The 15,779-nt window shown below is 40.4% G+C and overlaps 1 protein-coding gene across 4 annotated transcripts in view; it reads left to right on the top strand.

The window, feature by feature from the left end:
- The window catches only part of CLCN1 (chloride voltage-gated channel 1), a 69,379-nt gene that overhangs the window by 35,668 nt on the left and 17,932 nt on the right, over positions 1–15,779 (top strand). For all 4 annotated transcript variants that reach the window (XR_008236376.1, XM_052794937.1, XM_052794938.1 and 1 more), the window contains exons 7-10: positions 4,537–4,615; positions 7,348–7,473; positions 12,753–12,837; positions 15,419–15,520. Coding sequence is in view for 3 of the 4 variants with exons in the window: in XM_052794937.1 (XP_052650897.1) it covers positions 4,537–4,615; positions 7,348–7,473; positions 12,753–12,837; positions 15,419–15,520 (392 nt within the window). In the remaining variant the exon portion in view is untranslated. The remainder of the gene's footprint in view (positions 1–4,536; positions 4,616–7,347; positions 7,474–12,752; positions 12,838–15,418; positions 15,521–15,779) is intronic.

Raw genomic sequence — 15,779 nt, 5'->3', positions numbered from 1 at the left:
CTTTTCCACAGGTTGAACTCCTAAGACACTTAGGATAGTTTTGGTAGGCCACAAAACACAGAGGAAACATGGATTGAAGTTCACTGTACTGCTATAGAGCAGTAAAATACAAGTGAAAGAAAATGGTAGTGGGAGGCCAGATATACAGTTAAATAACTGTGCAGGACCACCAATGTTACCTACCAATTACACAGAGGCTGGTTAGGAATATGCATTTGACAAGTTTTCAGTATCATGATGCTGATACCTTTGCACTGTGATCGTTGTCTGTATAAAAAAGTAGCTGCAGACAAAGATCAATTTGTCTTTAAGCCAAATTTATACAGCATTGCTAATTATAGACACTGACACTGCCTCTAGGCTTTTGCTGTTGCAGAACAGCCTCTGCAGGCTGATCACTGTATTGACTAGTTGTATAAAAAAATCTTATTAACTGCATATATAGCTAAATGTAGGAACTGCTTTACATACAGGCTCTTAGCAGAAACTGGCTGTGTAATACAACAATGGGCGGTGCTGTTCTACTTGAGTAGATCCTGTCTGTGCGTAAGGACCAGATGTCACTGCTGAAGACCAGCTGACAGTACTAAAGTGTGTAGAGCCTGCTATCTGTAATAGCAATGGCTGAATCTGCTGCTGGCTGTTGCTTTATTTCATTGTTCTGGATCCTAACCCCTTGGCTTTGCTCCCTCTAACCCCAGCATGCCCTTCTCTGGCTGCACTCTCTGTTCCAGAATGTGCATAGGCAGTTCGACCTCCTGGTGCCGGCTTGCGCAGTTGGAGTTGGATGTTGCTTCGGGGCTCCTCTTGGAGGCAAGTGTCTTCCTATATGTGACATTTAATGTACAACTCATTTAGCCCCTGGCTGTGAGATTTCCTGCTCTCAGGAAAGGTTCTCCGTGGATACCTCTCTGCTCTAGCAACACGAGTTCTTTGTTTTCGCGCGTAACTGGTGGCAGTGAAAGGAGGATTATAGGAAAAGTGACACCTACTGATGTGCTGCTTTCTAATGACGCAGCTTGTTCAGTCCCTGCCTGCCATGGACATTGTTCAAACTGGAGAGCACCAAGGGCTGTCCAGAAAATCAGTAAGGATTGAGTAGAGAACAGAAGTTAAAAAAAACCCTTTGTGTAAGGAGTAGCAACATCTAAGGGCAGAAGGTGATGGCAAGTATGACAGGAAGCGATAATGTGAACAGGAGACTACTGTACGAATACTTCATCAGTGGACTGGAGAACAGAAATATCAGTGTGTAAAGTTTTGGGCTCCCCATATATAAGAGATGTAAAGGGCCAGTAAGATGGTTGGGAGGTTGGAGTAATGGTATATGAGGAGAAGCTGAGGAAGCTGTGTTTGCTCAGCCTAGAGGAGAAAATGCTAAAGGGGGATGGTCTGCCTGATGTCATCAACCACTTAAAGAGGGATTTTAGTGAAGATTGATCCAGGCTCTTTTCAGAGCAGCACAGTGCAAGAGGCAATGGGCACAACTTGCAACAAGGGAAATTCTGACTGCGTATAAGGAAAGTATATACTCATCCCCTTAGGGTGGTTCAGCGCTGGCACAGGTGCCCAGAGGGTCCAGAGAATCTTGACCCTTGGAGATGTTCAGGACTCACCTGGACAAGAACCTGACCTAGCCTTGGAATTAGCACAGCTCTGAGCAGGGAGCTGGAGGAGACACCTCCAGTGGTCCCTTCCCACCTTTCTATGATGCTGCTGTGAGGACAAATGTGGAGATTTATCTCTGTCCCCTTGCATTTGTACTAGTCTTCTGCTTCACAGAATTTCCTTAAACAGTACATGTGCCAGAGGCACGTGGTAACTTCTTCCAAAAACAGTGGAAATATATTCATAAATAATTTGTCTTAAAACGTTCTCCATTCTTTGTTGTGCCTTCATTTCACTTTCCACCCATGCACTGCCCTGAACCTCTCTCCATGCTTATTGTGCCCAGAAATTTAAGGAGTTTTTGAAATGCGATGTTTTTTCTAAGTTGGCTTTATTTCTACCATGTACTACTTTTCTGATAGTCTTCAAATGGATGAGCTAGCTGACAAATGCAACATGGTCTTGCATCAACAATAATAATGATCTTTATTCTCGTTTGCTTTAAAAAAAAGGGAAGGAATATAGTTTGTCAGTTACGAACTAGAGGTTCTTCAGGTGAAAGCTTGAGAAAAGATGTGCCAGGAAGAAAATCAGGTTCAGCAAGAGAGAGGCTGAGAGCTGTGTATATGTGGGCAATATAGCAAGTTGGAGACAGCCTGAGCTGAAGCCTGAGGCTTCAAGGCAAAACTTGTAAGTCTGCCAAAAACTTTGAGAAAAAGCAGGTTCTGAACCAAGGTTTAGACCATAGTCAGGTGGAAACATTGGTAGTATACAGGAGAATGGTATGTCTCTTAATGGTAAAAAAAAAAATGCAAAAAAACCAAACCCAAAAAACCTTCCATTACACAGTCTACAATTCTTGTTTCTTTCTCAGTACTTGGAATTTATATAGTCTCAGAGACTGCAGGACACATTATACATAGTTCACTAGAAGAGGCTAGAGAAGAAAAGAGAAGGCTAAAGGGGGAGTAGTCTAATTGCTGTCTTCTGTAGCTAAAGGAGATGTTAGAGAGACAAAATAGCCAAATTCTGAGAACAGTGAAAGGACAGGAGACAACAGGCATAACTTGCAACAAGGGAAATTCTATCTATGCATTAAAAAAAATTCTCTCCTTGCCCCAAAGGTGGTTCGGAGTGGCACAGGTGTCAAGAGAGGCTGGGGAATCTCCACCCTTAAAGGTGATCAGGGCTCACCCAGCACCCTGATCTAGCCTTGAAGTTAGCCCAGCTCTGAGCAGAGAGTTAGAGAAGAAGCATTCAGAGGTACCTTCCAGACTAAAATTTGCTGTGAGTCTGTGGTAACGTTGTAGTATGGGAACAAACTGCAAGTTAGCTTTTGTAGCCCTAGTTGGGTTCCTCTTATGGATTCACACCAAATTGCTGAAAGTGATTTCTGTTACCTGGGAGTCATGTATTCTTTAGCTGACCTTAGTTCAGGACATAGCTTGCAATTTCACATCATATTGCCCAGGGTGTATAACTTCTTGGTGGTGTTGCTGATGAACACCACCTTATGTATTATTGAAGAGCCCTCATAATGGATTTGAAAAGCCAATTTAGCCCTCAACAAGCAAAAGGTGGCCAGCCTACTTTTTCTGAGTGCACTCTGGTACTCTTTGTCTGTTTTGGTCTATCTGGCTAGTCCTATGCTGTTACACAGCACCAGCGCTCTGACACAGTGCTGGGTCCTGGGAGATGCTGTATGCCACAGGCTGTTCTCAGTGGTTGCTCTAGGTCTCTCTATCTCACGCTGTTCTTCAATGCTGTCCCATCAGGCTTCGCACCTTCAAACAACTCTAATTACCTCTTGCCACACTGCAGGCCATGTGGCATGTACCCTCAGTTTCAAGCTGTTAATCAGCATGCTGGTGGGCTGTAACACAACCCTCCTGCTATTCCAGACACTTTGAACTGAACCCCATCCCTGTTCTGGACATGATTATGTCTTAAGGCCACAGGGGCACTAGCAGGGCCCAGAAGTTACCTAGGATGAAGCTGTGGATATGGACACATTCCTCTGGGTCAGGGAATGGTCCATGACCCTTTTTTGTTGGGTTGTGCAGAGGCAGCCTTGAGACGCCTTTTGGTTGAGGCTCTGTTAAACACCTGCTCAGGAAAACAGGAATTCATGGCCTTCTGGCCTTAGAATCCAGCCTGGCCACTTAGATTCCCACCATAACACAGGACCACCCTGTCTCAAAACTCTCATGGGAGATCTAACAGGCTACTTTGGGAACGTGTGATAGTAGAAAGTATCAAATACACAGGCTTTTAACACTGGTGTATTATACACCACCTAGGATATAGACAAAATAAAATAAAACAGAACCTATCTGCTCACCTTTCACCATTCTCAGGTACTTCAGGGCTAAATCTTAGAGAAAGAGTGGAAGAGCATTTTCTCCCTTTCAACAGCTCTGTGTCTTCCAAAACAACCTCAGGCGAGACTCTACCTTTTATACCTTCCATTTCCCTTTATTATCATGATTGTTTTCACCAGGACAGCACAAGCTTTACTAGGTGATCTGTTACCCACTCACCTACCCATAAGACCCATGCATCCTGAGATTCTCTGCCAAAGTAAAAGAGACGGAGTAAAATATACTTAAGTGCCCTCCACACTCTGGAGGATTTTCCACAAGACATTTCTTCTACAGTAACAGAAATGTGCATGTTTCAATGAAAGATGAGTTGCTGCCTTCTCCTCATGTCTTGAGGATGTGATTCCAGGTATATGCCTGTCTTGTGCCAGGTCTTGTCTTTTGAATGTTTTGAAGCCGTCCAGAAGGGAGAAGCAATATCAATATAGCTATAACTCTGAGACCGGTGACAGCATGTGGCTGTACCTGCCAATTCTGTTACTCACTCTCTGCTTTCTGTCCTTCTCTCTTCTGTTTGTCTGTCTCTCTTTGTCTCTTTCACCAGTAGCAGCCATATTATTACACGGATGTCCTGACTGTGGGTTGCGCTGTGGGGGTCGGCTGCTGCTTTGGGACACCACTTGGAGGCAAGTGGCTGTTCTGTTTCCTTTTTCTCAGGTACCTAAATCCTCTCCTGCATAGTCCTTTTCTCCTCTCCCCCTTTCCTGCACCGTATTTTTGATCTGTCATCTACTTTGAGCAAAGAAGCTTACTTTTAGCATTACCAACCTCCTCAGCACCTCTGACACAGTCTTTTTTCCACATGTCAGCCTTCTGGAGGCAAGAGTGGAAGGCTCTCTAGAACAGTGGTCTCCAAAGGGGTGTGCAAGATGATCCATTGGGGTGTGAGAAGGAAATATTGGAATTTCTCTTTTTTTTTATTAAAAAAAAAAAGGAAATAAATTAAGCTTCACTAATATTGGAGTATATGTATTGGTAGTGGTGCCTTCACTCGGTATGTATGTCAGATGGCTGCTTGTCACATACAGTGCATGAGGTGTCCTGGGTGTAGAGTTGTTGACAACACGGAGGGTTGACAGTGGTGCCCTCAGTCATTTACCTGCTTTCAACATATTGCAATGTCTTGCAATCAGTGTGTGCCCACTTAAGTGGATTTATGAATTATATAGTGTTAACTAACCCTCACAAAATGGACAAGTGGCTTAAAAAGATTCCTGCAAAGAGACAGGGGATTGAAGATACTACTAATAATGTGAGCACAGATGAATGACAAGAAAATGGCAGAGCTGATGCTTTTCCTACTCCTAGTACAGGCTCTTAATCAGCCACATTACGCGGTACAAACAATGACCAGCTAATCAGATCTGACAAGAAGTTGGCAAAAAATAATTAAAATTATCAAAGGCTATTTTAAATATGGATTTACATCTGCTATCGTTAATGATGAACCTCACCCTAAATGTATACTGTGCTTTGAGAAGTTACCTAATGGTGGCATGAAGCCCGCAGAATTAGCAAGACATTTAAAAGCTAAGCGTCCAGAACATGAAGACAAACCTCTACAATTTTTTCAGTGATATTTCAAAGTATGTGATATTCAATGCAGTACTTTTTATAGAATTTCACTGAACTTAATGATAAATGTTTAGAAGCCTTCTTTGAGGTTTCTTACTTCATAGCAAAAGACAAAAAGCCACATACCACTGGGGAAACACTTGTTCTTCCTGCCATGGTAAAAATGGCTGCAGCGATACGCAGAAAGCAATACAGCGGCAAACAAATGCATTCCTTTGTCAGCAAACACTGTTGGAAGATGCATAGAAAACATTGCTGAAGATTTGAAGAAACAAGTATCAGTACAAATTACACAGTGTGAGAGGCTTGCTATGCAGCTTATGGTATTTGCTAGATTCTGTTTTGATAGTGAAATGCATGAAGAACTACTTTCTGTGAGCCACTAAAGGAAAGACCTACCAGAGAAGCTACATTCTCAACAGTAAATTACTTCTTTAATAAAAATGTTTTATGGAAAAGCTGTGCAAGTGTAATGACTGCTGGAGCAGCTGCTTTGGCATAAGAAAAGGATTGTGTGGTAAGGTTACATAGACAGCAACACACCTGAAATTCGTTCCCTGCGTTGTTCTTAGGCAAGCTATTGCAGCAAAGAAATGGGAGCCAGATATGCACAAAGTACTACAGGATGTCATCGATGTGGTTAATTTTGTAAAAACAAGCCTTCGGAACAGCAGAATCTTTACAGTACTTCCTAATGAGATGGGGACTGACCATGAAAATCCTTTCTACCATACAGACATTTGCTGGTTATCTCGTGGCAATGGGCTTTTAAAAGACTTGTTGAATTTAAAGACCAGTTACACATTTTTCTTTTACAAAAAAAGAAGTGTTCTGAATTTGCTGATCTTTTCTGTGATGACACGTGTCTGTCAGTAGCATGCTACCTAGCAGTTATTTTTAAAAAAATAAACACACTTAATGCCTCCCTTCAAGGTGAAAGTGACATTGTAACAGTGGGTGAGAAAGTAACTGCTTTTCAAAAGAAACTGTACAAGTACAATGTGTGTCACCTACAAAAACTCTCATATGTGTACACTTAAAAAAACTCGGAAACAGAAATTTCTAACCTGTTTAAAAATCTTCCAGATCAAGAGTTTCAGTGGGGTTTGAACCCATTTGTTAAAGATATAAAAATTCAACACCTTCTGATTAGTTTGCAAGAACAACTGATTGACATCAGGGAAGATGGAAATTTATTATCCAAATTTCAACAAAAATCTTTGCATATGTGGTGGATGGGATTGAAAAAATAGTATCATGATTTAGTCAGCACAGCCAATGATGCATTTCTTACATGTGGATCTATGTATCTTTATGAGATATCTTTTGCAGGTATGACAGCCATTAAGACCAAGTATCAAAATAAACTGAACATAGAACCAGACCTTTGAATCACTGCATCACAAAGTGTTAAACCAAGATATTAAAAAATAAAGAATATCAATATTTTTAGCGAGAACAAAAAATTTTTTGTTCCATTAATAAGTAAAACAAATTTTTAAAATTTTGCTTATTTCATCTTTATCTCATCCTTTTTTAATTTCTATTTTTTGTGTATGTTTTATATTGTACATAATATATTAGTACAGTAGTACACGTATATATAATTTTTAAATAAATACACATATATTGGGGGGTATGTGCTCAAAAATCTTTTATTGGTAGGGGGGTGTGATCAAAGAAGTGTGGAGACCACTGCTCTAGAAGGCTATTAGAAGCCTCTCTCACACTTCTAATGTTACACTCCTGATTTTAACTTTGCTCCCTTTCCAACTCTTTCTAGGGGTCCTTTTCAGCATTGAGGTCACTTCCACTTACTTTGCTGTGCGCAATTATTGGAGAGGTTTCTTTGCAGCTACCTTTAGTGCCTTCATTTTTCGAGTCCTTGCTGTTTGGAACAAGGATGCAGGTAAGCTAAGAGCCATTCCCACTCTCTGTACAAAAGTTGCTCTATTAATTTATTCTGTTCCATCTTCCTCAAAACCACAACCTTGTATGATGTTTGAAACTTCTGCCGTGACATGTGACTTCCAGCACTACAAAAGGAAAGAGAAAGGGAAGTATCTTATGTCATCAATTGTATAACCCAACCTATTCCTAGGTGTGCTGGGAATATGACTGAAAATGACTGAATATGAGTCCTCGGCAAGTAAGAGGGCCCCTGAGGTGGGATTTTTGCCTCTACTTAGCATAATGTCAAGGCTGCAGACACAGAGGTATCCCATCCCAAAGGATGTAATACATACTGCAGTGTATACTGCTGTGATCTGCTGGAAATGCCATGGCCTGCTTTTGTCATCTCTTGACTAGAAGCATAAAAACCAAATAGTCTAGAAAATTGAGATGATAAAATGATTAGGAGGCTACAGGATTGGTATGGTGTGACTGAAGGTCCTGAAAGAATAACTGTCTCAAGTAACTGAGAAGTGTGTGTGCAACATCTGTGCAGACAGAAACAGCACAGGACAAGCTTGTTCAGGAGAGAATCTCAGATACTGTGGGGATGGAGTTCTAGCTGATGCAGAAGGCTACCATTTCTTTGTAAACCTCTCGCTTATAATGTCTTCATCTTTTATATTTACAGTTATATTTATTTTATTGAGCTGAGCTCTATGTGGGCAGTTCCATTACTTAAAACTGCTGTAACTTATGTCTCTCTTGACTTCACAGGGTTGGATATTTTTGTGCTAAAACATTATTTGGCTTGAATATTCTCTTGAATATAGAAAGGGACTACACTTTCTACCTGAATGTAGAAAGTGACTACATCTTTGTTTGTGAAACACTGCCTCATATTGAGCGGTATTCAGCCATCAGATCTGTCACAAAACCGACATCTTTCTGTTCTTTCCAGAGGAAAATATAAGAAATTCCAAGATAGATGACAGGAGATAATTTCCTATCCTTCACTTTAGCTACTCTAGCTCCCTTCCTGATCTCCCAAATCATTAGAAATTAGCTTAATCCTGAAACCTCTTAATTACTGTCCCTTCTTCAAAATCATCCAGACAGCTTTAATACCCACATTAATGGCTCCTTACATTCTGCTTCATTGACTGTCTGGGTTAAAAAGTTCCATGATCCAATTGTCCATGAAAAATAGTTCCTTTTCATAGCTCTGAATTTTCTTTGTGTTGCCAGTATCCTTGTCCTTGTATTAAGGAACTAGAAACTTTTGTCTAGCTAAGTCATTCATTATTTTATGATCTTTTATCGTGCCTGCTCTAACTTTTCTTTCGTGTCTTTTCTTGCTCATTTCCTTCTGAAAGTTACAAGCCCTGTCTTTTTAGTCTTCGTTCATGCAAGGGTTTTTCTTAGGCCCCCTCTCTAGTGTCTTCACAACCTCTAAAGTCTTGCCTACTCCCAGAAGTCATGCACTCAGTAGATAAGCAGATGTCTTTGTGCTAGTCTCCTGTATGGCTACTATTATCACCCAGTAAGAAGGCCTTTGTATGAGGTGGGTTAACGTACTTGAAAGTGGAAGAAACTGCTTCCCTTATGTGCACCTACTTATGATATTCATGCACCACATGTAAACTATTGCAAATTCATACGTAATATGTGAAATAACTTTTCTGCTTAGGCAAGCATTTGCCGTCTTCTTCCAGACTATTTTTGAGATAAAATGATCAGAGTTCCAAGCAGGTGTGGCTATTGCATGGATCTACTGGAAGGCATTACAATATTGCAATGCAATACTGTGCATTATGATATCATTTTTATGCAGCTTTTGCACGTTTCTAGCAGCTGCAATTAGGAAAAAGGTAAAAAGACCATTTTCTTTGCGCTGTCTACACTGATACAACTCGCTTTCTTGAAATACAATTGTTAAATTAGATTCCTTTCTAATGTATCAGTAATCTTCCCCGACTGTATTACTTTGCATTCAGCAACACAGAACATTGCCTTTCTTATGCAGTCCTCTCTGCTTCTAGCCAGGGTAAATTGATTCAGTATCATCACGTGCAGATTTTGCCGTCTTCTGCAGAAAATCCTGAATCATAGAAAGATTTAGTTTGGAAGAGACCCCTGGAGCTCTCTACTCCAAACTCCTGCTTACAGGAGGGACAACTTTCCGCTGCCTCCCTGGGCAACTGTTCCAGCGCTGAACCCCTTCCCCAAAAAGAAGCATTCACTCCTTATATGTAGACAAAATTCCTGTGTTGGGAGTCATGCCCATTGCCTCTTTTTCTTTCACTGTATCTTTACGGCTTCCCCACGAGGTAGGGGAGACTGCTGTTAGAATCCCCTTGGGCCTTTTCGTTTCCACACTGAGTAGACCTATCTCCTGCAGCCCCTCCCTGTGCCCATGCCCTGCACCTTCATGGGGCTCACTACCGGACTCTCCCCAGTTTTGTAACATTTTGTTTGTACTGGGTTTTCTAGATGTGGCTTCTTCACTGCCATATAGAAGGAAATAATCACCACCCTCTACCAGCTGGTTGTGCTTTTGCTGACGTGGCCCAGTGGTTAGCTTTCATTTCCACAAGGGCACATATTAAGCATTGTCTCCAGCAGGACCCACTGGCATGAGAGCAGAGCTTTTCCTCTTCACTAGGCCCCCAGGCTGTACTGACACACCTGCCATTCCAGGTGCGGGATTAAATATTTGTCTTTGTTGAATTTATGATGTTCCTACTGGTCAACTCCTTTGGTGTGTGGAGGTCACTCTGTGTAAAACCCTCCAGGTGACAAACCACCCCCTTCTCTCCCTCCCCAGCTCAGTATGGTCACTGACGAGTGAGTTCCATCCTATCATCTAGGACCTTGATGCAGATGTTAAACAAGCAGAATCAGCTCCAATATTGACCTCTGAAGAAATCCATTCAACACCACAGGGACTCAAGAACTCCTGCTACATGCGTACTATGACATGTATCATTACATGACTGACATGATAAACTCACTTTTTTTCTCTCTCTGGGCTAGCTTCTGATCCATGATAATATTTTCCCTTTTGCTGTTTGATCAGTGGACCTCTACATGAGGCTCCACAGCCTCATGTGGGACCTCTTAATAATCTAAATAAATACCATTCCCCTTAATCTGGCTTTACTGTTTTGTTAAGAAAAACTCTACATCACAAAGTTTTTATTCATTTGAATTACCTTTCTGGGTTTTTTCCCTGTCTTTGAGGTTCAAAATAAGTATTTACAGGGTTGTGCTTGCTTTTAAAATCTAGACGTGTATTACCGATTTGCCAGGTGCTAATGCACAGGTCTCTCTGCACTTCACCACATTGCTCCACAACCTTCTTAAACACATATGCTACCCATCAGTCCCCCTCCAGGCCCTGGAAGCCCTGATGCTCATTAGAGAAGGTGAATTATTTTTTTAAATAGCTCATCTACATCATTCCTAATCTGCCTCAGATCTTAATGCCTTTTAAGGCCGCAGCTTGTTTAACGACTCTTTTATTGTCATTTTTTTACCTCCAAGCTGCATCACTGCTACCAGGAAGTAGCAGGTAGGGAAGCAATCACATCAGATTGGACAGATGCAAATAAGTTGTGTAGCATCTCACCAAAATTCTTTTTTTTCTTAGACCCACAAAATCTTTGCTGGCTTCTGGATACTGATGGCTTTGTTGGCTGGCTTTATGCCATTATCTGAACTTTCCAAATAACATCTGGCCCACTCTGGTTGGCTGCTGCAACTTAGGCCCCTGTTTGTTAATCATGGAAGACTGAAGTTCTGCAATTTGCAGGATTTCTGTTGTACCGTGTCCTGAGCCTTCATCTTATTTCGCATAGTGTTTTATGCCTTGCCTTCCTCCTGCTCCTTCTGATCACTTCTACACATGGCTCAGTGTCATTTTAAAGTTCAAAGCTTTTTTAAGTAGACTTTCCCATTAACTAGACTTTCTCATTTCTTTATACTACTTTTAACTTTCACCCTGTAAGAGTTGGACAGCTACTCTAAACTAGTAGAGTTTGTAGCCAATGGAGAGAAAAGGGCTTAGCCATTCAGTTTCAGGATGGCTTAGTCACCCAGGAAAGAGGATGAAGATAGTGGGATTAATCTTTCTGTGGAAATCTCCTTCTGTCTTGTGGGAGTAGAGAGGGAACCTAGAAAGACTCAAGACTAAGTGCTGTGACTGTTTCCTTTTGCTCTGGTCATCTTTGCCGCCCTGTGGCAAAACTCTTTGAAAGTGAGCCCTACTATACTTTTTAGTCACTGTCATTTAGTGGCTTGGACTATCTGTTTCCTAAAACTAAATTGAGATGATCCCTTTCTTGGGCTGATCTAACAAAAAAGAGGACATCCTGCTTTTCACCATCTTCTGTCCCTGACTGTTCTTCTACCCCTCACCTGTAGAATCTCTGTGTTCATTGGACCCCTCCATTCAGCTCACTTCCCTGGCAGAGGACTAATCCAGGAAAAGAGCAGATAGGTTTTCTGGTAGGTTTTAATGAGGTGAAAGAACTCAGTGAAGGCTTTGACATGTGTCGGAGTGGGCCTGACGGGAGAGGAGAACAGTGCAGCTGGGAGGGAAGGAACGGTGTGAAGAGGCAGGGAGTAAGATCTTCCCATTTTGGATAGTAGCATGCAGTTAGACCAGCTTAGCTATCTTAGGTAATGTAACCCACAGAGATCTGATTAAATCATTGCTCTAAACTTAGTCCTGTCTGGCGAATTAACAATTAATTAATGCCTCCTGTAATAATCATATAATGCTAGATTTTCACTGCTTCTTTTCTTTCCTCATTGTGCAAACAAATCTTTCATCCAGGGCAAGTTGGGTTTTAGATCCATCCTCATTCAGCTGCATTTCCACTGAAATCTGAGTTTTGTTTCTAGAAGGCAATCACAACTGTGCGTGACACAGCTTCTCCAGATATGTAAGCACTGCCTGCCTTGGCAAAGAGAGTTTTCAGAGTCAGTACTTTCTAGAGAATAGATGGTGGAAGAAAAGAAAGAAAACCCTTTAAAAGTCTGGGATTGTAGGTAAAAATATATAGACATTCTCTGAAAACAAACCTGTTCCATCTAGAGTGCTAGGGCTGGAAGCACTCAAAATAGGCACTACTAAAATCAGAGCAGTCTGCCAGTCTGTAATATTGTATATAAAGTCATGAAACCACACAGGAGCATGTATAAACTAGTTGCTCTGTCCCTACCCCTAGCTTTTAGGGCATTTAACTTCTCATCTTCCCTTTCCTCCTCTACCTCTTTCTTCTCTCGCAGTTACCATCACAGCCCTGTTCAGAACGAACTTTCGCATGGATTTCCCCTTTGATCTGCAAGAGCTGCCGGCATTTGCTGTAATAGGGTAAGTTCCCAGGAACCTGGCTCCTTGCTCTACAAAGGTTATCATGTGAGCTCTGTTAGGAATTCTTTTGCAAAACAGTTACATACATCTCTTTTAGACATTTTGATTGTCACAAATAAGGCCTCTGCTTGTTGGGGTTCCTCCTTCAGAAATGGTGCCCATGTAGCACAATGGGTAAGGAAGGAAATGTCGGTATTACCGGGCTCTTTGTTATTTCCTTTCCATATATGACTTTTTCAGAAATTAAGTTCTGGGAAAAAAAGTAAGTCTAACTTGGTCTAGGTTCTGGATATAGATTTACTAAATGGCCCTTTAACTGTTTTGATGGCATCCCCAAATGAACTGATGTAACAAGTATGGCCTTTTCACTTGACAAAAATGGGACAAAAGATTTAACCAGGAAGTTTCCCTTTTACAAGGTCAGAGTGGTTATCCTTTTCAAGAGAGGTTGGTACACTCAACATGGTGGCAAGGGTAACTTAACCGTAACTGGATTCAGAGAGAACAACAGTTAATTTATTAAGATGAGTGTCAGTTTTATTTTATTTATGGAGATATCTGAGTTGGTTTCATTTGTGGAGGAAATTTGGGGAAATGAAAGAATGAACTTAAGAAAAATGAGAAAAGAATTGGGAAATACTAGAGAAAAAAAGAGTTTGGCATTGCTGTGAGGAAAAGTCTTGCATTAGAGCTTGAGAGAGGCTCCAGGGAAATCACTGCAGAGCAGTAGTGAAGGGAATACACTGTAGGAACAAATACCTGTGCTGGTGTTGTGAACATATGCTGTTGCAAGACCTGGATCCAAGACCAGAAATATATTTGAAGTTTTCCAGCTCCTTTTAATAGGCTGCCCTCATATTCATTTACTTGAATATGAACTTAAGTGGGATTTTTTGATGACATCAGATATGTTGAAAATCTATGAATATACAGGAGCTTTTGCTAGTAATATGTATCCACTTTGTTCTTCTCCTTGAATAGACTTGCATGCTGAACTCGGGGGAATCTATTTGTTTAGACTGGCAAGGAAAAAGGTAATCTTTATGATTTACAGCTGACCGAATGCAAAACTTCTTGTCATTGTGTTTTGAACGGAGTTGGCAGAGTTGGTTTTTTTTCAGTACCGCACACAGGCTAGGGAAAGGAGTATACAACAACTGTGAAATGCTTTCAAATGCCTAGCTGTCCAACGTGATTTTTTTTTTTTTTAAAAGTTAGACTTGGATAGTCTTGAATAAAGTCCTGACACCAACTTGGAATACTCCAAATTCTCTTAACATTAAGTCTCAAAGTTGAACTCTCTTTCTATCTGACGTATTTCTTCACTTTCAGGTAGGACAAAAAAAACTGTGCCAGCCCAAGCACTATCAACGTGTAGATCTTGTTCTTCTGTGTGACAACAGCAAATGTTGTTAATTTGCAAAATATATACAGGAGGAGCATTTCTATTTTATTGACAAATTGATAGTCAGGAATGGATGGATCTATTTTTTAATATAAAGTGTTACAAAGAAATTCAGTTCACTGTGCAGCCCTTAGGCTTATATTGCCTAAGGGACTGGTCTATTTTATCAGTAGTGCTAAACAGTGCTGGCTTAAAATATTTAAGAGAAGCTCATTGGACATGTTTGCGAACAGCTTTATATTTAGTTTAAACTTGTTTCTATGCAATTTTTAAATGATCAAGCAGGATTTTTTCAACATACAACCTTTTAAGTAAGTTAAATTAATCTTTGAATGATATTTAGCAAAAGCCTGCACAACATATAACAAAGGAAAATTCCATTAATTTTAAAAATTAATAGAATGAAAATGTTATCTCTTTATCCTCAGTATTCTGTGGGTTAATTATTTACCACATAAAACAGTAACCTCCCCTTACCAATTCTAAATGTGGTGTTTTCTCTCTCTCTTTTTTCTTTTTTTTTTTTTACTTCACCTTTGAGTATTAGGCCCTATTTATCCAGGTCTCATTAAGCTACAGAGCATAAGGATTAAGGCCAGTCCTTAGACAACTATACTTTTGGGGGGTTTATTAGGATCAGGAACATAGGCCTAAGTGATTAGGATCATAGAGCTGACATACTTTGCTTTAGGCACAAGAGTTGCTATTACTTTTTATATTTGATGTAGGTGTATAATTTTGCTGAATCTGAGTTAAACTCCCTTCATTTTTACTATTTTCTATTCCAACCTGATGTCTAAGTTCTGACAATACTGGTCTTTGCCCAGCTGCTCTTCGCCAGCCCCCACTGAGATCTGTCAGTCCTTTTTTATAGATTATTTTTACACATTATTTTATAGATTTATATACATGAGATTTCCCCCTCTAAGCAAGAGAAAATTTAAGTGGTAAAATGGCAGTGTGTGTGACAAAGAGGTCCAAAGTAACCATTCTCCTTTCTTCAGGGAGTCAATGTCTTTAAGTGAGTTACTGTAGGAGTTGCTGTCACCTCTAGGTGACATTTAAAAGACTTCATAAACAGCTGAAGGTGAAAAACACTTAAACTCATATTCTTGGTTGATGGTTTGTGTATTATCTGTTGTTTGGTATGATTTTATTTCTTTTTTTCCATTTTAGAATATGTTCTGGATTCCTTGGAGCGTTTTTCGTTTATCTCAATCGCCAAGTGGTCCTATGCATCCGGCGTCATACAGCTCTGAGCCAGTTTCTCACCAAATAGTGAGTGCCTTTGAAGATACTCTCTTTAGGGACCAGATTTTTATACCCTACTGATATTGGATAGCAACAAATGCTTTCTGGAAGCTAGTAGAACTATTTCAAGTGTAAGATAGTAAAAATATGAGAAACTGAAATTATATGAGAGTAAGATAGCTGCAAACATCAAGACAATTTGTTCCGCACTGGATTTTCTTCTTGATCAGCCCCAATAGTTTCAAATAGTTTCTTGAGTTAGAAGGGAGACTGTAATATTCATTAA

This window comes from Harpia harpyja, chromosome 8, assembly GCF_026419915.1.
Source record: "Harpia harpyja isolate bHarHar1 chromosome 8, bHarHar1 primary haplotype, whole genome shotgun sequence".
Classification (NCBI taxonomy): Eukaryota; Metazoa; Chordata; class Aves; order Accipitriformes; family Accipitridae; genus Harpia; species Harpia harpyja.
The sequence above is the reverse complement of the archived record's forward strand: the minus strand, read 5'-3'. Positions and strand labels throughout refer to the sequence as shown.